Source organism: Humulus lupulus, chromosome 2 (assembly GCF_963169125.1).
Source record: "Humulus lupulus chromosome 2, drHumLupu1.1, whole genome shotgun sequence".
Lineage (NCBI taxonomy): Eukaryota > Viridiplantae > Streptophyta > Magnoliopsida > Rosales > Cannabaceae > Humulus > Humulus lupulus.
The window spans coordinates 10,647,618-10,674,299 of record NC_084794.1 but is presented as its reverse complement, the minus strand read 5'-3'; the positions used below and the strand labels follow the sequence as shown (position 1 = coordinate 10,674,299).

General features: G+C 44.1%; 1 protein-coding gene across 1 annotated transcript; it reads left to right on the top strand.

Moving 5' to 3' along the window:
- The first annotated feature begins 12,471 nt into the window (after positions 1 to 12,471).
- Positions 12,472 to 15,676, top strand: LOC133817256 (uncharacterized). The gene is made up of 7 exons (XM_062249721.1): positions 12,472 to 13,362; positions 13,456 to 13,645; positions 13,799 to 13,902; positions 13,989 to 14,091; positions 14,196 to 14,506; positions 14,696 to 15,001; positions 15,100 to 15,676. The coding sequence occupies exons 1-7, from the start codon at positions 12,589 to 12,591 to the stop codon at positions 15,433 to 15,435; spliced, it is 2,124 nt and encodes a 707-aa protein (XP_062105705.1). The 5' UTR covers positions 12,472 to 12,588; the 3' UTR covers positions 15,436 to 15,676.
- Positions 15,677 to 26,682: the final 11,006 nt, after the last annotated feature.

Below are 26,682 nucleotides of genomic sequence, written 5' to 3'. Positions count from 1 at the left end.
GTCGTATATAAGACCACAGTAGGGGCTTTTAGACTTCCCCGTAGACTCCTCACATTCCACTTCTTACGTAGGCGTCTGATACGTGGAACGTTGTGGGTGGTGACGGTACATCTTACGAGAACCGCATTTAATGGCCTAGCCTATGCCCAGCCGTCGTTTCGTATGGAGTGGAAGGCCTCGGATCCCTCACCAGGGTCATCCAAGAGCCTTCTACACGTGATCCTTCACGTATATAAAAATGGGGTGGCCACCTTACGCACGGGCCATCCTTTCATTCGAAATTTTCCAAATCTCCTTTCTTCTTCCCTCTCCATATTTCAGAAGAACGAAACCCTCAACCCTGTTGCTGCCATTTTCATCGCTCACGAAGCTAAGGCGCACGGACTTCTCTGAAGCTTTGGAAGCTACTACACCGACGAAGCTCCTACCAACGCAACGCCCTCGTCTACCTCCCAGCCATACACTGTAAGTTTCCTGACCCTGTTCACTTTGAAAACATGCTACTGTAGCTTAGGTAAAAAATTTCACTGTAGCCGCATGCAAGGGTTTTCTGGGTTGTGTGACTATGGGGGGTGACAGCCCTTTTTAGGTTAGGGCACATTTGTTGTAGGAAATCGCTTTAGAGTATGGGTTTCAGGATGCTTTTTCTGGAAAAATTTATGGGTAGAAGTTTTGGGAATTTTTGGGTGCAAAACCAGGTAGCTTAGGGAACACGCCTTTAAGCGGTTTTGTAATTTTCTACCTGCTGAAACTTTCCCCCCCAAGGAAAATTCTATTTTGAACCCCCTGACACGCGAATTCCGAGTAATCTGGGATCTGTTGGGAGTATACGCGCGTGTTCACTGAACCGCGTGGTTCCGCTCTCCACGGGCTGGGCTTACCTCAGCTTGTGCAAATAATAATTGTTTCTTTCTCCTGCTTGGGTCGCCTTTTCTAAAGTGTTTTCTTTTGTTCGCTAGGCGACTAGATGGCTCCAAAAAAGAACCTTCCCCAGAAGAGCGTTGGAAGCTCGGCCTCCCGGCAGGAAAAAGGAAAGGCGGTGAGGCCCAGCTCCCCGATCCCCCGCTTCGGCCCGGCCGTGGAGAAGGAGGTCGAGGTGGCCCCCGACGCATTCTTTGAGGCGGAGAGAATCATCTCAAAGATAACCGACCAGATGAAGATCAACAAACTCTTCCTCAGTCACAACATTCCACTGGGGAAAGCCTCCGTTATTGCCCGACCTGCCTCGGATGGCGAGAGGAGCTGCACGCCGCTCGATGAATCGTTCGCGGCCTGGAGTGGTGAGCACTTCAAGGCAGGGGCCTTCCTTCCCCTGGATCAGTACTTCGCTGATTTCCTGAACTACGTGGGGTTGGCCCCATTTCAGCTCCCCCCCAACTCCTACCGTCTGCTGGCGGGGTTGAGGTATTTATTCAAGAAGTAGGAGTAGGAGGTCCCTACCCCTGCTGATATTTTATATTTCTTTTGCCTCAAAGCCAGCCCGGATCAGCGGGGGTGAGGTGACGGGTTTTACTATTTAACCCATTTTCCCAATACAGCGGCGGTCATCAAGCTGCTCAGCCACCCAAATGACTTCAAGGACCAGTTCTTCATGTCAACTGGGTTCTGGAACTGTGACCACCACTACTTCAATCGTCCTCGTAAGTAACCTCCGATCTTAGCTCGCCTTTAGAGTGTTATTTTATCTTAGCTTCTCCCGGATTCCACTCTGATTCAAGCCAATCTTGCAGCCATCTACGCGAGGACCGAAAAGTCTGTGACCCTCGGGGGCCAATATGAAACACTGGCGGGCTTGCCCCCCAGCGAGAAGGACTATCGCGTGCTCGTGACGGACGTGACGATGGTGTTTTGCAAACAGATTTTCCCAAATCAGACCCTGAACCTGAAGAGGCCCCGGGGGCCGCCCCCAGCCCGCGACAACAGACCTATCATCGTGGAGGAGGTCGCGGTAGAGGAAGACGAGGAGGACGAGGCGGCCGAAGTTCCGCTCGTGAGGAATAGGAAGAGGGCCTTGGAGGAGAGGATCCAATCCGGAGCAGCCGCGGGTCCTTCCGGCCAAGGTAACCCTTACTTGTTTAAGCATGTAGATAGGGCCACTGCAGACCCCCGGCTGGTTAGGTTCAATCCTAGGCAGCTCGTCCACCGTCACCGAAGGGACCTGGACCTGAACACACTCTTGCTCCATTGTGTTGACCGGCTCGTGCTGGATCACCAAGAGAGCCGGCCTAGGGGTACCGTAGTAGTAGATAACACCCTAGCTTTTAGGTCGATCTTATTCGAGGAGTATGGGACCAACCTACGCACATGGCCATCACTCCAGAGGGGTACCTATGCTCCGGGGCTTAGGCAGTATGTAGAAGAGTCTAGCCCTAAGTCAGAACCGGACCTAGAACCTGCGCAAGTTCGTGAAATAGTCGTCTTAGGTTCTTCCAGCTCGGGGGGTAGGGCTCCCTCAGTATTCATATGCTTTTTTAGCTTTAACCTTTTGTCTTTATCTTTGTATGATTGCTAACTTGTAATAACCATGTTTTTTTTTTTGTTTGACAAAGAGATGTCTCAGCCCGAGGATAGCTTGCGGGGCATAGTCTTCGGGGGGAACCCCCCAGCCGGGCCAAGAGCGAAAAGGCTCCGGGGTTCCAAGAGCTCTGCCGGGGTCTCCACTAAATCTCCTGCAAAGGAGAAGGAGAAAACCCCGCCAGCCCAGGTCGTGGGGGCGATCCTTCCAGCTGCCGGAGCAGGACAAATGCTCCCACCGCACCAGCGATCTCCATCAGCCACCCAGGACGTGGGAATGGAGATCGGGACTCCGGCCGTGGTAGCCCCTGAGGTACGCATCCCGATCGATCCCCGGGACTTGGAGAAGATCCCAGAGGCCTTCCGGGGAACGGTGTACGAATCGGCGAACTACGCCGTCAGCCATTTTTACAAGTTCAAAGAGAAGGAGCTCCGGGCTATTGAGACAATGAGCCCGGTTGACGTAATAGAGTCTTCAATGGGCATGACCCTAACGGTAAGCTGCCCTGTTCTTTTAAAGCTTTTACCTTTGCATATTGCCTTATTGTTCCACTTAGCCAATTTATCTTTCATTTCTCGTAGGGCGTCGCTGCAATCCACCGGAGCATCACCAGGGCCAGAGCTCAGCTCGAGGAAATGAGGACCGAGCACCAGGCCGCTCTCCAGGAGGCTCAGGCGGCAAAGGATGCTTTGGCGACCTCGAATGCCGAGTTGGAGAGGACACGCTCGAAGGTTCAAGAGCTCGAGACCTCCCTTGCCACCTCGCGGACAGACCTCGAGGCAGCTAAGACTGAGGCCCAGGCCGCCCTGGAAGCTGAACGGACCACCTCGGAGCAGTCCATGCAGGACCTGTTCTACCGTTGCTGGGCCCACAACTTGGAGGCTGACTTCTCTTTCATGCCACCGAGTCTCTGGGCGCGCTTGCTGGTGAAGTTCCAAGCTCGCCTCGACAAAGAGGCGCCACCTTTGGAGACTGGGGAAGCCTCTGGTGCGGCGGAGCAAGGCGAAACGGCGACCTCCAAAGGGCCGAATGACGGAGCTTAGGGCGCTCTTCTCTTTTTCTCTATATATATTTTGAAGTATTTTGTGTAACCTTTGCATGAGGTGTTTTCACCTCGAGACACTTTGCCTTTAATTCATACTTTTTAACTTAGGCTCTTTTTTTTTTTCATGCTTTTGGCTACATTATATATATATTTTTTTTTTGAAAAAAAACTTAGTTCGCGTTAACTTTTATCCATATCTTGAACTCTTTAAGAAGAGCAACGATAAATAGATTTAAATCAACTTCTAAGTTTTATGACCCAGTTAAAACCAGGAACTTATTTTGAAAACTTAGTTCGTGTTAACTTTTATCCATATCTTGAACTCTTTAAGAAGAGCAACGATAAATAGATTTAAATCAACTTCTAAGTTTTATGACCCAGTTAAAACCAGGAACTTAATTTGAAAACTTAGTTCGTGTTAACTTTTATCCATATCTCGAGCTCTTTAAGAAGAAACACGATCAATAAACTTAAGTTAACTTCTAAGTTTTATGACCCAGTTAAAACCAGGAACTTATTTTGAAAACTTAGTTCGTGTTAACTTTTATCCATATCTCGAGCTCTTTAAGAAGAAACACAATCAATAAACTTAAGTTAACTTCCAAGTTTTATGACCCAGTTAAAACCAGGAACTTATTTTGAAAACTTAGTTCGTGTTAACTTTTATCCATATCTCGAGCTCTTTAAGAAGAAACACGATCAATAAACTTAAGTTAACTTCCAAGTTTTATGACCCAGTTAAAACCAGGATAGGACTTAGTTGGCGTTAACCCTTATCCGTATCTCAAGCTCTTTAGGAAGAGCAACGATCCATAGATAAAAATCAACATCTAAGTCGTTAAGGAGACCTGGTTATATCCAGGTACCATATGCCCCCCAAGTAACTGGGAAAGGGTCTTTCGTGGTTACTTTAAGATTACAATTGCAAATATGCGTCAAAAGCTGATTTTTATTAATATATAGAAAGTGGCCTTCCAGGCCTTACAAGTGGATCATTGATAATATTTCTTTAAGTGGATGGCGTTCCAAGTCCGTGGTACGGCTCCTCCATCAAGTCGGGCTAACTTATACGTTCCCTCCTTGACGACTTCGATGACCTGGCATGGTCCTTCCCAGTTTGGTCCCAACACTCCATCTTTGGGATCTTTCCCGGCTAGGAAAACTCTCCTTAGGACCAAGTCGTCAACGCTAAAGGCGCGTTTTTTGACTTTAGAGTTGAAGTAGTGAGTGATCTTCTGCTGATAATGGGTGAGCTGGAGTTGCGAATCCTCTCGCCTTTCATCAATTAGATCGAGGGAATGGCACATGAGCTCATGGTTCCGATCTTGGTCGTAAGACTGGACTCTATGCGACAGAACCTCAACTTCCACGGGGAGGACTGCTTCACTCCCAAAGGTTAGGGAGAAAGGAGTACGACCCGTAGGAGTCCGATGCGAGGTCCGGTATGCCCATAGGACCTGGGGGAGCTGTTCTGGCCAGACCCCCTTTGCCTCACCTAGCCTCTTCTTGAGGCTCGCCTTTAGAGTCTTGTTGACAGCCTCGACCTGGCCATTCGCCTGAGGATAGGCCACGAAGGAGAAGCTTTTCACAATTCCGTGCCTTTCACAAAATTCGGTGAACAGGTCGCTATCGAACTGAGTGCCGTTGTCGAAGACGATTTTCTTCGGCAGGCCGAATCGACAGATGATGCTTTTAACCACGAAGTCGAGTACCTTCTTCGATGTGATTGTTGCCAATGGTTCTGCCTCGACCCATTTGGTAAAGTAGTCGATGGCTACTACGGCATAACGGACCCCGCCCTTTCCAGTGGGCAGGGCGCCCACTAGGTCTATTCCCCAAACAGCAAACGGCCAAGGGGCCGAGATCATCCTCAGCTCGACTGGAGGAGCTCGGGCAACTGCAGCGAATCGCTAGCACTTGTCGCACTTCTTCACGTATGAGATCGCGTCTTTGGACAGAGTTGGCCAGTAATAACCTTGCCTGAGAACCTTTAAGGCCAGGCTTTGCCCCCCAGTGTGGTCTCCGCAGAATCCTTCGTGAATTTCCTGCAGGATGGCCTTCGCCTCACCTGGAAGAACGCACCGGAGGAGAGGTAGGGAGTGCCCACGTCGGTACAATAACCCATCAACTATTGTATATCTAGGGACTTGATATAGGACTCGTCGCGCGTCGTTACGTCCTTCAGGCAGCTTGCCCTCGACGAGGTACTCAAGAATGGGGGTCATCCAAGTCGGCCGAGCATCAATCATCTCGACCTCTGCCCGATCCCCTTCTATACTTGGCCTTTCCAAGAATTCTATTGGCACCAACCCCAGGGTCTCCGTCTCTCCTGAGGTGGCGAGTTTGGCAAGGGCATCCGCATTGGCGTTCTGTTCTCGAGGAATCTGTTCGATCGATCCTCGCTCAAATACGGACAGCTCGGCTTTTACCTTTGCCAGATAGGCGGCCATCTTGGCTCCCCGCGCCTGATATTCGCCCAGAACCTGGTTTACCACGAGCTGGGAGTCACTAAAGCACTGGACGGAGCTCGCCTTTAACTCATTGGCTATCCTCAACCCGGCTAACAAAGCTTCGTATTCCGCCTCGTTGTTGGAGGCCTTGAACCTGAACCTTAGCGCCGAGTGGAACCTATGTCCCTCGGGGGATATCAGAATGATTCCAGCCCCGGAGCCATTCTCGTTGGATGAACCATCTACAAAGATCTTCCACAACGATTCGGGCGAGGTGAGCTGAGATGAGCCTTCTGATGGATCCTCCTGGAATCCCGTGCACTCTGCCACGAAGTCGGCCAAGGCCTGACTTTTTATAGAAGTTCGTGGAGTATAGAAAATCTCGAACTGATTGAGTTCGACCGCCCACTTTAACAAACGTCCCGATGCTTCAGGTTTTTGCAAAACCTGCCTTAGAGGCTGATCGGTCATGACGTGTACCGAGTGGGACTGGAAGTACGGTCTGAGCTTTCGAGAGGCCGTGATTAGGCAGAACGTCAATTTTTCCATCAGTGGGTACCGTGATTCTGCTCCGAGGAGTCTCTTGCTGATGTAATAAACTGGCTTCTGAACTTGGTCTTCCTCTCATACTAGTACGGCGCTGGCCGCGTCCTTAGTGACGGCCAGGTAGAAGAAGAGAGACTCTCCTGCCTTGGGCTTGGATAGCACAGGTGGTTCGGCCAGATATGCCTTCAGGTCGAGGAATGTGCTTTCGCATTCTACTGTCCACTCATACTTCTTGTTTCCCCGGAGCAGGTTGTAGAAGGGCAAACACTTATCGGTTGACTTGGAAATGAACCGGTTGAGTGCTGCCACTCTTCCTGTGAGGCCTTGGACATCTTTCCGCGACCTAGGGGAAGGAAGCTCGAGCAGTGACCTGATCTTGTCGGGGTTTGCCTCGATTCCTCGGGTATTAACTATGAACCCCAGGAATTTCCCAGATACGACCCCAAAAGTGCATTTATGGGGATTGAGCCTCATGCCGTATTCCCGTAGTATTTTAAAACATTCTTCCAGGTCGGAAACATGGTTGTCAGCAGTCTTTGACTTGACGAGCATGTCATCAACATACACTTCCATGTTTTTTCCGATCTGGTCCGCGAACATTCTGTTTACCAAGCCTTTGGTAGGTAGCTCTAGCATTCTTCAGACCGAACGGCATGACCTTGTAGCAATAGACATTAGTCGGGGTCATGAAGCTAGTGTGTTCCTGATCCGCCGGATTCATCGCGATCTGATTGTAGCCTGAGTACGCGTCCATAAAGGACATGAGCTCGTGCCCCGCCGTGGCGTCCACCAGCTGGTCGATCCTTGGCAATGGAAAACAATCCTTGGGGCAGGCCTTATTCAGATTGGAGAAGTCAATGCAGGTCCGCCATTTCCCGTTGGGCTTCGGAACTAGCATGGGATTGGCGACCCAAATTGGAAATTTGGCTTCCCGGATAAAGCCACATTTTTTGAGTCGGGCTACCTCTTCTTCTAGGGCTTCAGCTCGGGTTGTCCCTAAACCCCTTTGCTTCTGAGACTTGGCGGGAACGCTTTTATCCAGATGGAGCGTGTGCATGATGACACTCGGGCTAATTCCTACCATGTCCTCGTGCGACCATGCGAATACATCTAAACTAGCCCGGAGGAATGTAATCAGCTCCGCCTTCCTCTTGCTGCAGAGGTTTTTCCCGAGCTTGACTGTCCGTGACGGATTTTGTGGATCAAGGTTCACCTCCTCGAGCTCCTCAATAGCCAGGAGCTCGGACCTATCTTCGCCTATTCGGGGGTCAATGTTCTCACTAAGGGCGACACTTTCCCCTTGGGCGTTTTGAGGTTTTTCAATCTCAGGAGCCACCAAGGGCTCCTGGGATTCCTCTTCACTCAGAATGGCCATAGCCAGCTGCCCGGGTTTAGATTTTCCCTTCATGGAAATGTTGTAGCATTCCCTGGCAGCGAGCTGATCGCCCTTGATGGTGTAGATTCCTGTTGAAGTAGGGAATTTCATGGCGAGGTGTCGAATGGAAGTGATAGCCTCGAAAGCTATGAGCGTAGGTCGGCACAAAATGGCGTTGTAGGCAGCGGAGCAGTCAATGACCACGAACTCAAGTAGTTTAGAGACTGTCCGAGATTCTTCCCCTAGGGTGATCATCAGCTCGATCGTCCCTATTGCTGCCGTTCCTTCTCCCGAAAAGCCATACAACATCATGGAGGTTGCCTTTAGGTCGGCGACAGCCATACCCATCTTCTCTAAAGTGGAGCGGAATAAAAGGTTCACCGAACTCCCGTTGTCCACCAGCACCCTTCTGACTTTCCGATTGGCGAGCTGGACTGTTACAACCAACGGATCATTGTGAGGGAGCTGGACATGGCCTGCATCTTCCTCCGTGAAAGTGATTGGTTGCTTCTCTAATCGTTGCTATTTTGAATGATGCTGCTCCGGGACGAACTCCACTCCGTTGTGGGCCTTTAATTCATTCACATATCTCTTCTGGGCACCTCTGCTCGTTCCAGCCATGTGCGGTCCTCCAGAGATGGTGGATGTCTTTCCTTCGACCACGGGAGGAGGGACGTCCTGATCTACTCGAGGCCCGGGCTGACTGGCTGGGACTTCCGGAGCGGGTCGACTCGCCGGGACCCTGTTTCGTGAGTATTGCGCCAAAGGACCTGCTCGAATGAGAGTTTCGATCTCATCTTTTAGATGCCTGCAATCGTCGGTATTGTGGCCGACGTCGTTATGAAAACGACAGAATTTGGAAGTGTCTTTCTTTCCCTTGTGGTGTTTCAATGGTTCCGGCCTCTTCCAGGGGACTCGAGTAGAGTTGGCCAGGAAGATACTTTCCCTGGACTGGGTGAGCTCGGTATATGTTGTGAACACAGGCTTGAACTTATCCACGGACTTATTCTTCTTTTGACCGTGCTGACTGTTTTCACCATTCCCCTTTCTTTTGCCACCACCGTGCGGGTTGTTTTGCGCGACGTCGGGGGTCGCCATCACGATCTCCGTCCCCGTTCCAGCGGGCTTCTCGGGAACCTGGCTGGTCCCCGCAGCTGAAGCTTCAGCTTCTTCCAAGTTTACCCACTCTTGGGCTCTGTTAAGGAATTCGTTAACCGAGCTGACTCCCTTCCTCTGAATGTCCTTCCACAGGTCTCCCCCGACCAGGATTCCGGTTCTCATGGCCATGAGCTTGGAGCTATCATCTGCGTCCCTGGCTCGAGCAGCGACATTCGGGAATCTGCTCAAGTAGGCTTTCAGCGTCTCACCGGGTTGCTGCCTTACGTTGGTTAGTGAGTCAGCTTGAACACGGGCGGCTTGAGAGGCGCGGAACGCCCTTTTGAAATCAGCTGAGAAGGTCTTCTAGGAGCTGATTGACTGTCTTTTACTCTGCTTGACCCACTGCCTGGCAGGTCCAGTCAGTGTGGAAGGGAAGATCAAGCAACGCAGCTCCGGGCCAATGTTATGGGCCATCATTAGGGTGTTGAACATCCCTAAATGGTCCGATGGGTCTCCGTCCCCGTTGAACTTTGACAAGTGAGGCATGCAGAAACCAGATGGGTATGCCGTCACTGCTATGTTGGGGGCGAAGAGTTCCATCTCGTCTCCCGAATCATATTCGTCCTTTTCTTTTTCTGATAGGAGCTTCCTCATCAGTTCCTCCATCTGAGTTAGGCGCTCGAGGGTTTGGTCCTGAGATCCTGGGTTATTCCGGGGCTGCTCAACAGCTCCGGACCCATTGTACATATTAGGTGGGTTATTGCCCCTCCTATCTTGAGATAGGTTATTTGGGACATTCCCTCCGTTATGTACTTCGGATCGGACCCCCCCCCCCCCCCCCCTCGAGTGAGCCCGGATACCATCTCTAGCTCGATCCTCTCTGTGAGAGTTGAGGCGATCTCGAAGGTCGCCTCCCTGGGTGGTCTGGTGGCTTTGTGCCGAACTTAGTCGCTGACGTAGATCTCCTCCAGAGAGATCACTCCGGCGACTACCGGTCCAATGACTCCTGCTGGACAGACTTGGAGTCCGTCTTTGGTGGTGAGGACCTGGGCTTTCTTCCGGCGCCCTGCTACGCCGGTAAGGTCCCGCTGATGGTGGGTTTCTCCTACTACTCTCGTAAGCTGGGATGTCTCAGACGGGCCGAGGAGGAGACGGATATCTGATCGGAGATGGAGGATGCCTGACTAGAGAAGCGATCCTGGTTCCATCTGGACGGATCAAATTTGGTGGGGGCCTTTCGGCCCTGCCAGCTTGCTGGTCCCGCACCGGGGGACCTGGACGAGGCGCAGGACGATCTTCGGGGATGGGCTGACGTCTTTGGCCCTCCTCGGATCTCCTCCGGGAATTTCCTCGAGCTCTTCTGGGCGTCCTCGTGGATGGTTGAGAGCTAGGAGTCGACGTCCTAACCGAATGGCTGAATTGCTGTTGTCTGGTCCCAGGCATTTCCCTGAAGTTTGCGTCTCGATGGTGCGATGAAGGGGTGGAGTTGGCTGCTGGAAGTCTATTCGAGCGGCTATGCCTGGACCGACTACCCCGGCGAGACTTAGGAGCCTCACCTTGCCTCTCTCCAACGTTAGCGTTGGTTGTGAGAGGGGGTAATCGGGCCAAGATATCCTGGATTTGTCGACTAGCAGTGGCCAACTGGCTCCTCAGCTGAGCGTTCTCCATCTCCACCGCAGTATAATAACACGGGTTCGGATTAGGTGGCCGGGGCGCCGAACTACCAGTATCGTCTTGGCCCGCTGGTTGCTTTCTTGGCCGCTGCTGGACTTCAGGAATTTGTTCATCAGGGATGGCGATATGATGAGCCTCCTGCCCATCATGCTGTTCTGTCTCGTTGCCATGCCTGGATCGAGTAGTCACCATAGTTGGATGTTTGTGGTAGCACTAATCAAACTTGCTCTCAATGAAAGCACCAAACTGTTGACGCGGTTCTTCGCCAACAAGTAATTAAGAGAAGAAGAGAAAGAGATTAGTGCTGAATATAGAATCATCACAGATATAGAATCTTAGAGAGTGAACTAGGTGACTCAAGACACGTTTTTAAGTGGTTCGAAAGTTAAAATCCTTCTACTCCACTAGTCAATATTATTGATATATTCTGGGTATTTGGTTACAAAGCATACATCTATTCAGAGACTATTTTTTTCAACCCTTATCAACTCCCAGGTTCTCCATATTTATAGGAGAAGGCATCTGGAAGTTGGTAAGGAGGTCATCCCGTGACTTTATTATTTGTCATATCAACTCTGTGACATTCATGATTAATTCCTAAACCTGACACATAAGTATGGTCAAATCGATAGGTAAGAAGATAATGGGCCGCACGGCCCAACCCAGCCGTGGGTTTCAGAACATGCACGTTCCTGCTGCGTGTCCAAGAAGTCAGGGAGATATCGGACACGTGATGTCAGATATATGCACGTTTATCTTGCGTGTGTTGACTTTACAGAGGGTCAGAGCTCCGTATATAGCTCATGCCACGAGCTGCTCCCCTGACCCGACCTTCGGCCTTCAGGTTCTTTCCCCCAGTCCTGGGCAACCTTGGCGTGTCCTTAGGGATTGCTCAAGCTAAGAAGGTACGACACCGAAGCGGGAGCTCCGGTCTTGGGGATGTTCATGGACTAATTGTGATTAGTCAGTAACTCGGCCTGCTAATCAGCCCGTGAGAAAATCAGGGCGTACATATATGTTTAATATAATATAAATATCATATTTTAATTATCATAAAATATTTTTAAAATATTATATTTTAATTAATTAATTTTTGTTTAAGCTTAAGTTTATATTTGTTATAGTTTTTGAATTTGACAGCAACAACAAGAGATTATATATTATATGTTTAATATAATATAAATATTATATTTTAATTATCATAAAATATAAATATCATAAAATATCTTTAAAATATCATATTTTAATTAATTAATTTTTGTTTAAGCTTAAGTTTATATTTGTTATAGTTTTTGAATTTGACAGTAACAACAAGATATTTAATATTATATATTATATATTTAATATAATATAAATATCATGGATTTTAAATTTAAGTTTGTTGCTAGTTGATAGTAAATTATATTACATTATATGTTTAATATAATATTATTCTAATATGTGAAGTTTAAGTTTAATAAATTTTATTTAAATTATTAAAATATAGTTTTATTAATTTTAAATAATTATTATTGTAAAATATATTATTTTAATTAATTAATTTATTTAATTTTATGTAAGTTTAAATCATGTTTATAATAAAAAAAATCCAATAATTTAACATTTATATTATCGTTCGAATCATTGTGTGGTTAATTCAGGAAAAAATAATAATCAATTTGTGTGGCAAGTAAGAGAAAGCTAATAATTAAACTTTATACCGTAAATTTTGTTAATAATTAAACTTTATACCGTAAAGCTAATATCTAGATTTTGTTTTTAAAAAATATCGTGCAATTTGTAATTTTATCGAACTTATTTTTCTCCTAACCCTAACTCACTTTCAGATCTCAGCCGCTCTCCCTCTTCAATCTCATTCTCTCACAGATCGGTCATTCCTTTCTCTATGGCTAGGAATAGGAAATACAGCAGTGATCGTCGTAGTGGAAGGGATTCGAATTATTACAGTCGCCGCCGTGATGAAAGTGATTCCTCCGATTCCGACAGGAGGAATAGGAGTAGAAGAGATGAGCGAGGTAGTAGTGAAGATGATAGGGAGAATGTCTCTCAGGTGGATGCGAAGGATAGAGGTCGGTGGCGGCCAAGCGATGAAGAAGAGAGAGAGGTCTCACGGAGAAGAACTGATGATGAACGTGAGACAGGTAAAAAAATTGGTGGTCAGCTAGAAAAGGATAAGAGTCGAAAACATGATAGATTGAAGGGGAACGAAGAAGAAGCCAGGGCAATTGAAAAGCCAAAACCTCAGGAACGTTCGACTACGGAAAGCAATCCGACTACATCAAATTTTGGTAAGAGTGGAGGAGTTTACATTCCCCCATTTAAGTTGGCTAGGATGTTGAAAGAAGTCGATGATAAAACTAGTGTTGAATACCAGCGATTAACCTGGGATGCCCTCCGGAAGAGTATAAACGGGCTTGTGAACAAGGTCAATGCTACAAATATAAAAAACATTATTCCAGAGCTTTTCTCAGAGAATCTGATCAGGGGCAGGGGTTTGTTCTGCCGTTCTTGTATGAAGTCACAAATGGCATCTCCAGGATTTACAGATGTCTTTGCTGCTTTGGTTGCTGTTGTCAACACCAAGTTCCGTGAGGTTGGTGATCTATTATTGAGAAGGATTGTATTGCAGCTTAAACGAGCATATAAGCGGAATGACAAGGTACATTTTATTTCCCTTTCTTTCTCTAGTTTGATTTTAATCGACTTTGTTACTGTATGTTCACATTTATATATATTGTGTATTCATTTTCAGCCACAATTACTAGCTGCTGTTAAGTTTATAGCACATCTGGTAAACCAACAAGTCGCACACGAGATTATCGCTTTGGAATTGCTCACTGTGCTTCTAGAAAACCCAACTGATGACAGCGTTGAAGTCGCTGTTGGGTTTGTGACAGAATGTGGTTCTATTCTCCAGGATCTTTCACCTAAAGGATTGCACGGTATGGTCATTTTTTAATCTTTTGTACTCTGTGCTTGTATTTGTTTGCTGAGATGTGTGTTTATCATTCCTTTACCTTCTGTGGAAATTGCTTTTGGTAGTGGTCATACAGTTTATTTGTTTTGTTTACTTATTTATTTTATTTTTTTTACAGGTATTTTTGAACGATTCCGTGGAATTCTCCATGAAGGAGAAATAGACAAAAGGGTTCAGTTCTTAATTGAAGGCTTATTTGCAGTTCGGAAAGCAAAGTTTCAGGTAGAGTCTAGTGTTCCCATCAAGTCTAGTGTGTGCAGCGAAAAAACTTTATAGGACTCATTTTTATCTGATATGTGAATTTACAGGGTTACCCGGCTGTGCGTCCAGAACTGGACCTTGTGGAGCAAGAAGATCAGTGGACACATGAGATTTCTCTTGAAGAGGAGATAGATCCAGAAATTACACTTGGTATGTCTTGAAATTCAAAATCATTAATAGCTTCTTGATTTGCATACCTATGTGTGGTTGTGGTTGTGTGGTTGTGGATTCTAACAATTTCAATGTCATTTCAGATATTTTCAAACCGGACCCTAATTTCCTTGAGAGTGAAAAGCGTTATGAAGAGTTGAAGAAAAACATACTTGGAGAAGAGTCTGAGGATGAAGAAGGTTCAGATGCAGCTTCAGATGGTGAGGATGATGAAGATGATGATGATGATGATGAATCTGACGAAGATGAAGAGGAGCGGATGGAAATAAAGGATGAGACAGAGACGAACCTTGTAAATCTTCGTAGGACAATATACTTGACAATTATGTCCAGTGTGGACTTTGAGGAGGCTGGTCATAAGCTACTCAAGATTAAACTTGAGCCTGGTCAAGAGGTAAGTTATAGAAGTTATCTCCTCACTGCTTCAACATTTACTTTAAGTTTACTTTTGATCATCAGTACCTTCAGTTAATAATATTTGCTGTAGGCAGGAATGTGATTGTAAATTGTAATACTTCTTTAATTAATTAAAGGGCTGCTTAACAACCCTAGTTAGAGTTTTAATTCTTCTGATTTGTTGCAGATGGAGCTTTGCATCATGCTTTTGGAATGTTGTAGTCAAGAGAGAACCTACTTAAGATATTATGGTCTTCTGGGGCAGAGGTTCTGCATGATTAACAAAGTGCACCAGGAAAATTTTGAGAAATGCTTTGTCCAGCAATACTCTATGATTCATCGGCTTGAAACAAATAAGCTGCGTAATGTGGCCAAGTTTTTTGCCCATTTACTCGGTACTGATGCTCTGCCATGGCACGTATTAGCTTATATTCGTTTAACCGAAGAGGATACCACTTCTTCATCTCGTATCTTTATCAAGATTCTCTTCCAGGTACCTATTCATTGCTCATCAAGCTCTTTGTTCAGGTAGTTTTTATGGTGACTTATTTTTGACAATGGAGCAATAACTTGGTATTTTCTTCTTTGCAGGAATTAGCTGAGCATCTTGGCATCCGGTTGCTAAATGAACGGCTCTCAGACCCCTCAATGCTTGATTCATACGAGTCTATATTTCCAAGGGATAATCCGAAGAACACCCGATTTGCCATCAACTTCTTCACATCAATTGGTCTCGGAGGTATCACCGAAAACTTGAGGGAGTATTTGAGGAACATGCCTCGCCTTATTATTCAACAGAACAATGCGGCAGAATCCAGCGATGAGTCATCCGATAGCTCTGAGTCCGACGCATCAAGTTCTGAGTCAGAATCAGAATCAGAATCTTTAGAGGAAGAAAAGAAGCATAGAAAGCGCCGCAGGCGATAGCGAGTGATTTTGTAGGATTGAGATAGTTAGAAGTAACTTTGTATTTGTTATATATCAAAATGTGTGTTTTGGTTTGGAATTATGGCGCTTCTAGATAGGAAAAATTCATCTTTATCTGTTAATGAATTTAAAGTATGATCACTAACAAGAGAATCATTAGTGGCATTTTTTTTTCTTCCTTTTTAGGACACTCTGAATGGGTGTTGTATAATAGCAAAAGTTTTAAGAACTTGAAAATTTAGATTTGTGAGGATGTAAAGCAATATGTATAAGTTAAAAGTTTGAGGTAAAATAAAAAAAAAAGATCTTAGTGATATAACTTAAAAGCACTGATTGGATTACTCTTAGTAGGTTTATTTCTTTTGCAAATATAATTTTATAGTTCTCTAATTTATGGATGATTTATTACATAGAGTCAGGTTAGAATGGAATTAATAAAAAAAATCCTTGTGATTGATTATTGCTACAAGAGAAAAAAGGTAGTGAATACTTTCATGTTATTATATTATGGTTCTTGAAAAAAATTATAATTTTTTGTATGGGAAAAATTTGAAATCTGGTTTTATAATTTTTGAATTCAAAATATGAAACCAGGTCTATTGTTTCATAAATAAACCAACAAAAAATTGCGAACTAACTCATACGAATACCACATTGAGAATTTCTCATTTCTATAGAGAAAATATTAATGCGAATTCTAATAATCTTTTATTTGATGAGTATTAAAAGAGATTAATGTAACTAATTTAACTAATCTTATTTCTTCCTTTTTAGTTATTGTTTTTTTTATTAATTTAGTACTAATCAGTGTTTGGTATAGTACAAATCTAAATTAATATATAAATAATTTATAATTTTAAATAATATTTAATTAAAACAAATAAAATAATTTTTAATAAAAATAATAATTTTGGTATTAAAATAAAATTTAAGAAAGAAAATATTATATATAATTTATTATTTTAAATTTATATATTATAAAAAACAATAAATAATAGAAAATTAGATATAAAAAAAATATTTTAATATTTTAATTAAAATATTATATGTATTACATATTAAAATAAAGAAAAAAAAGCATCGATGGCAGGTTAAAATAGTACTCTTTCTCAGGGTACTAATTCAAATTATAGTAAGGGCCAAAGATAACAAGAGAGGAAGAGGATCAGGGAAGAGCTACCCTGAATGTCCTACCTGTAAAAAGAGACATTTCGGGGAATGCCGAGCCAAGTCTTGCTATCAGTGCGGTGAAGCATGACACATCAAGAGAAATTGTACACAACTGAAGCAAGTTGCAACCAGTAATGAACCAAAGAAGACTGAAAGTCTATCTCCTGCACTCGTCTTCATCCTGACACAAGCACAGGTAGATGCGAGCACTTCAGTGGTCACAGGTCAAATCTCTACAGCTGGAATTGATTGCAATGTCTTAATAGATTCTGGTGCTACTCATTCTTATGTTGTTGATAGAATAGTGGACAAGTTTGATAGGTATTGTGAATTATATGCGGTAAGATTTTGGACCATGTTAACAATTGGGGAGGTGGTAAAATCTAGGAGGTGGGTCAGAGCCTTGCCTTTGTGGGTAGATGGGACGCAGTTATTTGTGGATTTGATAGAACTTAAGGCTATGGATTTTGACATCATTCTCGGTATGGATTGGCTTGCAAAGTATGTCGCTACCATTGATTGCAAAAGTAAAGTAGTAAGAATTACACCAGAGGGAAAATAGCCATTTGTGTTCATAGGAGCCGCAAGTGCAACAAGAATACTTATTGTGATAGTACTTAAAGTAAGGGAAATGTTACGAAATGGATGCATGGGGTTCCTCGTGATAGGTTAGTTTTAATAGTGTTTTGGAGAGTTATTTTAGGGAATTTTTGTGCTTATTTAGCTATGCTCGTGATGACGCTTTTGTTGCTTGTATTAGTTAGTGTTTCAGTATCTTATGCAAAATGGAAAAATGGACCAAATTATGGTGATATCGTGGTATTCTGATCGTAAAATACCTGAATTAAAGAAACTAAAGTTAGGAGATATCTGCCGGATTTAATTTGACCTTTGATGAGGCTCTCAGGATTGAAGATGGCGAATTTGGAGAAAAAATTGATTTGAGCCGCGGCGCTATGCCTTAAGGGTCGCGACAATATGGTAGTTAGAGAATTACCAGCGGAGCATTACCGGCGGACCCCCGCCGGTAATATACATTACAAGCGGAATGCCCTATTATTACCGGCGGAAGCCTCCGCCAGTAATACTGCCTTTTGTTGTAGTGGTACTACGTTCCCAAAATACCCCTAGGCTTACTCCGAGCCAGGTATTCGACCTCGTGGTGACTATTCCTCTAATTCATTCCCTAGGACCGCTTCGGACCACACATCTCAAATATATATCCACAATACTGTGGTCTCAAGCACAACACACACATGATTACATTTATGCCCACAATGGGCCGAAATTGCAAACATGCCCTTAATAACCAAAATGGGCTCACATGCATATTTAATACACCTAAACATGTATATTTATTCACATTACATCATAACTCAAACAATCAAATACCGATAGTTGTTGTAATGTCCCGAAGTCCCTAATGCGGTTTACTGGTTGGATTAGTAGGCTGGGAGGGCCATAACTATTTAATTATTCCATTAAATGAATATATGCATGTTTATGTGAATTATATTATAATATGATGTTATATGCATGCATATGGGTCCACATTTGACTATTATGATATTTTGGTAATTTGGCTTGTTGATGGCATATTTGTATGTTTGGGTGCATATTGTGATTTGTGAATGAGATCCCATTATTATGGAGATATATTCGAGCTATTCGACATGAAACGGTCTTATATTATAAATTAGCGGTTTTGTCATAACATGTGTCTTTTATTGGGATATAGCGATCCTGGGAAAGATTAGAAGCTTCTTGACCGAAGGATTTGATGAGAAACAACCCAATCAAAGGTAATCTAAGTTTTAAGTTTTGAGTTTTTAGTTTTTAGAATTTCTAAGCTTCGAATTGGCTTTTGTGAATCATTGAGTTTTTGGTTCGTTTGAGCATTGGGATTTGATGGTTTTGGATCATTGGGAAGCTTGTTAACTTTGATTTGATGATTTGGAAGTGTTTAGGTATGCTTTTGAAGGGTTTGGGATAAAGGAGAACGAGTTTGGGGATGGCTTTGGGTTGGGGGCCGCGACCCTAGCTCCAAGAAGCTGCTGGAGTGTTTTTGCCTTTGCTGGGCGCCGCGGCCCTAGGTGTTGGGCGCCGTGGCCCTTGTTCCTGAAGTGGCTGGGGGTCGCGGCCCAAGGTGTTAGGGCCGCAGCCCTTGAGTAGGTTTGAGCTCGTTTGAGTGTTTTGGCCACGGGAACTTGGTTTTAGGCCTCAGGATGGTTCCTACTACCCGGATTAGTGGAGATTGATGTCCCGGAGGCTAGATCTTGGTTTGGGAACCTTTGATGTTCATTTATTGATGGTGTCCCATATTTGGTTATGACTAGGTGACCGCTAAAGGACTAAAAGTTAGATCGTTCTCAAGGGTCGTTCTTTTATTCATTCTCGCTCGAATCAGAGGTAAGAAAACTGCACCCCATATGTGACATGCAAGATTATTCTTGAGGCATGTTGATTGTGTAAATGTGGGCATGGATTGATTATTGAATGCTTAGCAAATCTTGCTCACTTGTGCATGGCACTGACTAATTAGTCAGATTTGGCAAAGGTGTCAGTATCAACTGTGAAGCTGGGACTTATTAGTCAAGTTCGGCAATGGTACTGGGCACTGGTCACACAGTGCTGACTTATAAGTCAGGACGACTTTAGCGTGTTCAACGCAAGCCAATAAAGATTAGATCTAATCGACATCTGCATTAAATGACTCAGAAGAGCGTTAATGCCGGACCGACCTCAAGTTCGATGAAAACTAAAAGCGCTTGTGTGACTTACCCATCAGTCACTCATCTGTTAACTTAGAGACTTACCCATCAGTCTCGCATCTGTTTAAGATAGTGGCTTACCCAGTAGTTACTCAACTATTTAAGCTAGTGACTTACCCAGTAGTCACTCATCTGTTTAAGTTAGTGACTTACCCAGCAGTTACTTATCTGTTTAAATTAGTGACTTGCTTGTCAGTCACTCATTATGGTTTACTAGAACCTCAAGTGATATTCACTCATCTGTTTAAGAGCTATAAGCTCTGTGTGATTATAATAATAATCAGTTGTTAATATCTATATGCATTATTGTGTTTTCTTGCTGGGCCTTGGCACATGGGTGCTATGTGGTGCAGGTAAAGGGAAGAAAAAGCTCACCCAGCCTTGAGTGGAGAGCTTAGGTAGTGATGTGTACATATGCGGCCGCTTGACCACCATGGTCAAGGAGTTCTCAGAGGAACTAGGGGGTTTACCCTATTTTTGCCGCTTAGGTCGGCGGGTTTGTAAATTTGAAACAGTAATGACCAGTTTGAGTTGTAAATAACTTGTAAGAGTTTTATGGGCCCATGAACAGTTTCATGTATTTAATAAAATATATATTTTCCTTTTTATTGGTTTTCCACCTTAGCTTGTTAATAACACTTAGAAGCACCTTTTTAACCAAAGGACTCGGGCAGCGAGTCAAATTTCCGGTTCACCGTAACTGTTCTAGGGTAACCAGGGCGTTACAACTTGGTATCAGAGCGTGCCAAGGTTAGGGTTCTTGTAGAATGGCTAGGCATGTACACACATCAATGAAGTCAAGCTTGACTCATGGTTTGGTAACTATTTATGTAGTTATATGTATAACTGCTTAAATATAGTATATATGTTTTACCTGTATGCATGAGACACCATGTTAAACCTGTGCCCTGAATAATACATTCTCAGCAACCGTGTGCTAATTAGTACTGAAATTGCTGGAACATACTTATAAGTATTGTTGATTGTGGATTATTATGTGATACATGCTAAGTGCTAAATGATATAAACATGTATCTGCTTGTATAATGGTATGACTGTGGAATATGATAATTTTCTGCTTGTTCTTAGACTGTAAGGCGACAAGAGGTTTAGTTATTACTACCTGACTGGCCGTATTGATCATTATTTCAGCAAGGTATCAGTGATGAGAATGAATCCAGGGCAGACAGATACTTCAGCTGGCTAGAGTGGTCAGGGCCAGAATAATAACAGTCAGGGTCAGGAAAATGACCAGTCACAGATTCCACAGCCAGCTCGTGTAAACTGGCAGCAGATAGTTAGTGATCTGCAGGCAACAGTGTTGAGATAGGGGGAAGAGCTTCGTCTCCTGAGATAGCAGCAAGCGCTTGCAGTGGCTAGTGTATCAGAGGCACCTCCTGTGTCGCTGTCAGCAACAGAGCAGCTGCCTGAGGTTGGAAATAAATGGGAACCTCTTTATGAAAGGTTCACGAAGCAACAACCACCAGTTTTTGAGGGCAATGTAGACCTTGCTAAGGCGGAGCGATGGATGAGTATGATTACCACTATCCTTGACTTCATGAGGGTAACTGGTAATGAGAGGGTGGCCTGTGCCACTTATATGTTTCAGGAGGATGCCCGGATTTGGTGGGAGGTTATTACCCAGACCAAGAATGTTAATGCCCTGAGTTTGGAGGAGTTTCAAACTCTGTTTAATGAAAAATATTATAATGATGCCATTAGGACAACTAAAGCTGAGGAGTTCATCAGGTTACTTCAGGGACGTTTGTCAGTCACTGAGTATGCCTTAAAGTTTGATCGGTTGGTGAAATTTGCTATGGAGCTGGTGCCCACTGATGGGACCAGGAGAGAGAGATTTCTTCAGGCGCTTCAGCCTAGATTAGCCCGTGATGTATGTATCACCACTGTGGCTGGGGTTACTACCTATGCACAGGTGGTTGAGAAGGCACTCACAGCTAAGAGTGCAGAGAACAGGATCTGGCGAGACAGTGCAGCCAAGAAGGATTTTAGGTGGACAAGTCCTCCATTTGTGGGTTCTGGTAAGGGTATAGGCCTAGTGATCATAAGAGGAAAGTTCCTGATACCTTCCCAGTTCCAGGTCCTGATAGGCGGCGCTGTGGTATTTCAATGGGTCGTCCAGGGGGTAGTGAAGCCTGGAAGACTCGTCTGGAATGCCCTAGATGCAAGAGGTGTCATTTGGGATAGTGTAGGACAAAGGCCTGCTACTTGTGTGGAGCAGTAGGTCATTTTAAGAAGGATTTCCCTCAGGCAAGAAAAGAAGAACCCAGGAAAGCGGACAGCTCAGCCCCAGCTCGAGTGTTCGCATTGACTCAAGCAGAAGCTCAGGCTTCGCCCTCAGTTGTTATAGGTCAGCTTCTTAGTGTTGGAACCCCTTATAATGTATTGATTGATTCTGGTGCTACACACTCTTTTGTTGCTAATAGTATTATTGATAGACTGTGTTGACCTTGTGATTTTTATGCTGTGGGGTTTGGAACTTTGCTACCCACTGGAGAGTTAGTGGTATCCAGGAGATGGGTCAGATCTTTGCCAGTGACAGTAGAAGGCAAAGAGTTGTCAGTGGATTTGATAGAGTTAGTCATGACTGACTTCGATATTATATTGGGTATGGACTGGTTGGCGAAGTATGGGGCAACCATTGATTGCAGAAGGAAAATGGTCACCTTTGAGCCTGAAGGTGAGGATCCTTTTGTGTTTGTTGGTACTGTGCATGGACCTCTCATACCTATGATTTCTGTTTTGAGGGCTAGGGATCTATTTCAAGGAGGTTGTATTGGATTCTTGGCTAGTGTCGTTGATACCACTCAGGTCGTGCCGGTGAGACCAGAAGATACTAGACTTGTATGTGAGTTTCTGGATGTGTTTCTAGAAGATTTGCCAGGGTTGCCACCGCACAGAGAAATTGAGTTCGTTATAGAACTGGCACCAAGGACAGAGCCATTGTCTAGAGCGCCTTACAGAATGGCCCTAGCTGAGTTGAAAGAATTAAAAGTACAGTTGCAAGAGCTGTTGGATTTGGGTTTTATCAGACCTAACTTCTCACCTTGGGGTGCGCCAGTTCTGTTTGTGAAAAAGAAGGATGATTTTCTGAGGATGTGTATTGATTACGGGGAACTGACTACTTATATAGTTGATCAGTATGCAGATCTCTATGTGAGAGAGATCGTGCGGCTCCATGGAGTGCCTAGGTCGATCGTGTCAGATCGTGACCCCACTTTTACTTCCAAGTTCTGGGGGAGTTTACAGAAGGCCATGGGGACACAGTTGAAGTTTAGTACTGCTTATCATCCTCAGACAGATGGGCATTTTGAGAGGACGATTCAGATGTTGGAAGACATGCTGCGAGCATGTGTGCTGGACTTTGGTGGATCTTGGAGTAAGTATCTATCTTTGATAGAGTTCTCCTACAACAACAGTTATTAATCTACCATTGGAGTTGCACCTTATGAGATGTTGTATGGTAGGAAGTGCATATCTCTCATTCATTGGGATGAGACAGGTGAAATGAGATACTTGGGTCCTGAGGCAGTTCAGAGGACCAGTGAGGCCATTGAGAAGATTAGAGCTCGGATGCTCGCTTCTCAGAGTAGGCAGAAGAGCTATGAAGATCCCATGCGCAGGAACGTGGAGTTCCAAGTGGGAGACTATGTCTTCCTTAGAGTCTCGCCATGGAAAGGGGATAAGGTTTGGGAAGAAGGGCAAGCTGAGCCCTAGATTTGTAGGTCCATTTGAGATCCTAGAGAGGGTTGGTCTGGTGGCTTACAGATTGGCCTTGCCACCGGCGTTGTGAGCCGTGCATAATGTGTTTCATGTTTCAGCTCTTCGTAAGTATATATCTGATGTGAATCATATTTTGAGCTATGAAGATCTGGAGCTTGAGGTAGATCTCTCCTTTGAGGAGCAGCCAGTCCAGATTCTTGACAAAAAATATAAGGTCCTCAGGAATAAGACGATACCTTTGGTTAAGGTGTTGTGGAGGAGCAGCAAGCTCGAGGAAGCAACTTGGGAGCTGGAGTCAGATATGCAGAGTTAGTATCCCGTGCTGTTCAGGTAAATTTCGATGACGAAATTTCTGCAAGGAAAGGATAGTTGTAATGCCCCGAAATCCCTAATGCGGTTTAATGGCTGGATTAGTAGGCCAGGAGGGCCATAACTATTTAATTATGCCATTAGCTGATAATATGCATGTTTATGTGAATTATGATATAATATGATGTTATATGCATGCATGTGGGTCCACATTTGATTATTATGATATTTTGGTAATTTGGCCCGTTGAGGGCATAATTGTGTATTTGGTTGCATATTGTGATTTGTGGATGGGATCCCATTATTATGAAGATATATTCGAGCTATTCGGCATGAGACAGTCTTAAATATCAAATTAGCGGTTTTGTCATAACGTGGTCATTTATTGGAATATTGGGATATTGAGAATGTTATTTGATGATAAATTGGGAGTTATTGAGATCAGGAGAAAATTATGGAAGTTTTGGCTATAATGTCCCCGGGGGTGTTTTTGGGACCCCGAGCACTAGGTTTTATTTGAGGTTACTTAAGCTTGAAGTAGCTTGTCAGATAGAACCGTATGTTAGAAAACCTCTTTCTCTCTTCCCATTAGTTCATTTTACTGTTCGAGGCAATTTCGAAGAAATCTCGAGTTCTAGGAGTTGGAATCAAGCGAGGATCGAGACATAGTGATCCTAGGAAAGATTAGAAGCTTCTTGACCGAAGGATTTGACGAGAAACAACCCAATCAAAGGTAATCTAAGTTTTAAGTTTTGAGTTTTTAGAATTTCTAAGCTTCGAATTGGATTTTGTGAATCGTTGAGTTTTTGGTTCGTTTGAGCCTCAGGATTTGATGGTTTTGGATTATTGGGAAGCTTGGGAACTTTGATTTTTGGTTTTGGAAGTGTTTAGGTATGTTTTTGGAGGGTTTGGGATGAAGGAGATCGAGTTGTGGCTGGTTCTGGGTTGGGGGCCGCGACCCTGTTCTTGGGCGCTGCGGCCCTAGCTCGAAGAAGCAGGTGGAGACACTTTTGCCTTGCTGGGCGCAGCGGCCCTGGGTATGGGGCGCTGCGGCCCTTGCTCCTGGTGTGGCTGGGGGCCGCGGCCCAAGGTGCTAGTGCCGCGGCTCTTGAGTGGTTTTGAGCCCGTTTGAGTGTTTTGGCCTTGGAAACTTGGTTTTAGGCCTTGGGATTGTTCCTACTACCCGGATTAGTGGGAATTGATATCCTGGAGGCTAGATCTTGGATTAGGAACCTTTGTTTTTCATTTTATTGATGGTGTCCCATATTTGGTTATGACTAGGTGACCGCTAAAGGGCTAAAAGTCAGATTATTCTCAAGGGTCGTTCTTTTATTCATTCTCGCTCGAATCAGAGGTAAGAGAATTGCACCCCATATGTGACATGCATGGTTATTCATGAGACATGTTAAATGTGTAAATGTGGACATGGATTGATTATTGAATGCTTAGCAAATCTTGCTCACTTGTGCATGGCACTGACTAATTAGTCAGAATTGGTAAATGTGTCAGTATCAACTGTGAAGCTGTGACTCATTAGTCAAGTTCGGCGGTGGTACTGAGCACTGGTCTCCTGAATTATAAGTCTGGAACGGCCTTAGCGTGTTCAATGCATGCCATTAAAGATTAGATCTAATCGACATCTGCATTAAATGACTCAGAAGAGCATTAATGCCGGACCGACTTCGAGTTCGATGAATACTATAAGCGCTTGTCTAGCCAAAGGCTAGTTACTTAGAGCCACAATGACTATTTAGTCACATGGCTATGGGTGCTGAGCCCCGTGTGACTTACCAAGCAGTCACTCATCTGTTTCAGCTAGTGACTTACCCAGCAGTCACTCATCTGTTTAAGCTAGTGACTTGCTTGTCAGTCACTCATTATGGTTTACCAGAACCTCAAGTGATATTCACTCATCTGTTCAGAGCTATAAGCTCTGTGTGATTATGATAGTAATCATTTGATAATATTTATATCCATTACTGTGTTTTCTTGCCGGGCTTTGGCTCATGGGTGCTATGTGGTGCAGGTAAAGGGAAAGACAAGCTGACCAGCCTTGAGTGGAGAGCTTAGGTGGTGATGTGTACATATGCGGCCGCTTGACCACCACGACCAAAGAATTCTCAGAGCAACTAGGGGGTTTACCCTATTTTTGCCGCTTAGGTCGGCGGGTTTGTAAATTTGAAACAGTAATGACAATTTTGAGTTATGAATAACTTGTAAATGTTTTTAGTGGGCCTATGAACCGTTTTATGTATTTAATAAAATATATCTTTTCTTTTGATTGGTTTTCCACCTTAGCCTGTTAATAACAATTAGAAGCACGTTTTTAACCAAAGGACTCGGGTAGCGAGTTAAATTTCCAGTTCATTGTCCACCGTAACGGTTCTGTGGTAACCAGGGCGTTACAGACACGGAGTTAGAAATAAGATTATCAAGAGTGTAATCTAATGGTAAAGAATAGACACAAATAATTTATAGTGGTTCGGCCCCAAAGAATGGTAATGACCTACGTTCACTTAGTGCTATTATTAATATTGAATTCTAGTGCCATGATCAAAGAACTAGGGTTCTTGAGTTTCACAGACCTTGGGATAATTACAACAAGACAATGGATAATCGCACCATATCCTCTCTCTTAGTATTCAGAAAAAAGATTCAAAGGTCAAAAGTGTCCATTCCTTGAGTTATTTCATACATATTTATAGGCTCAAGGGGGGTTACATGAGCCAATGGGACTTAACTATCCTTAATATCCATGTATCAAGGCAATAAAGAGGAAATAATCAACGTAGTTATTACAAGATTACAATCTTTTAAGGAAATAAATCGAATCATACGACAAGCCTGGTCGTATCTAATCGTGAGGTATGGCGAAGCAATGTGTAGCTGGTCGATAATCAAATAACACCTCCTTATTTCGACTCTGTCACGTGTGTGAAATCCTTGCCACGTCATCAACAGCCGTTTTTGGGTAAACAAGTAGTATAATTGAGTGAGAGTATTATTCATAGATATGAAATCTATAACTTCTGTATGAGAAATGAAAATATAATTTCCTTAATTGCTTTGTTCAAAAGGTTAAATGATTGAGATCTCATTTCTGTGATTAAGTTCACGTAAATATCATTCATAAGGAACTTAGTGAGAGTTAAGGATAAAATACTGATGAGGGGTAAACCAGTAATTTGCACCTAGCTCGTTAGTAAGTCATCGATAGATGATTGACTGACTGTAATGGTTATAACAATGGATAACG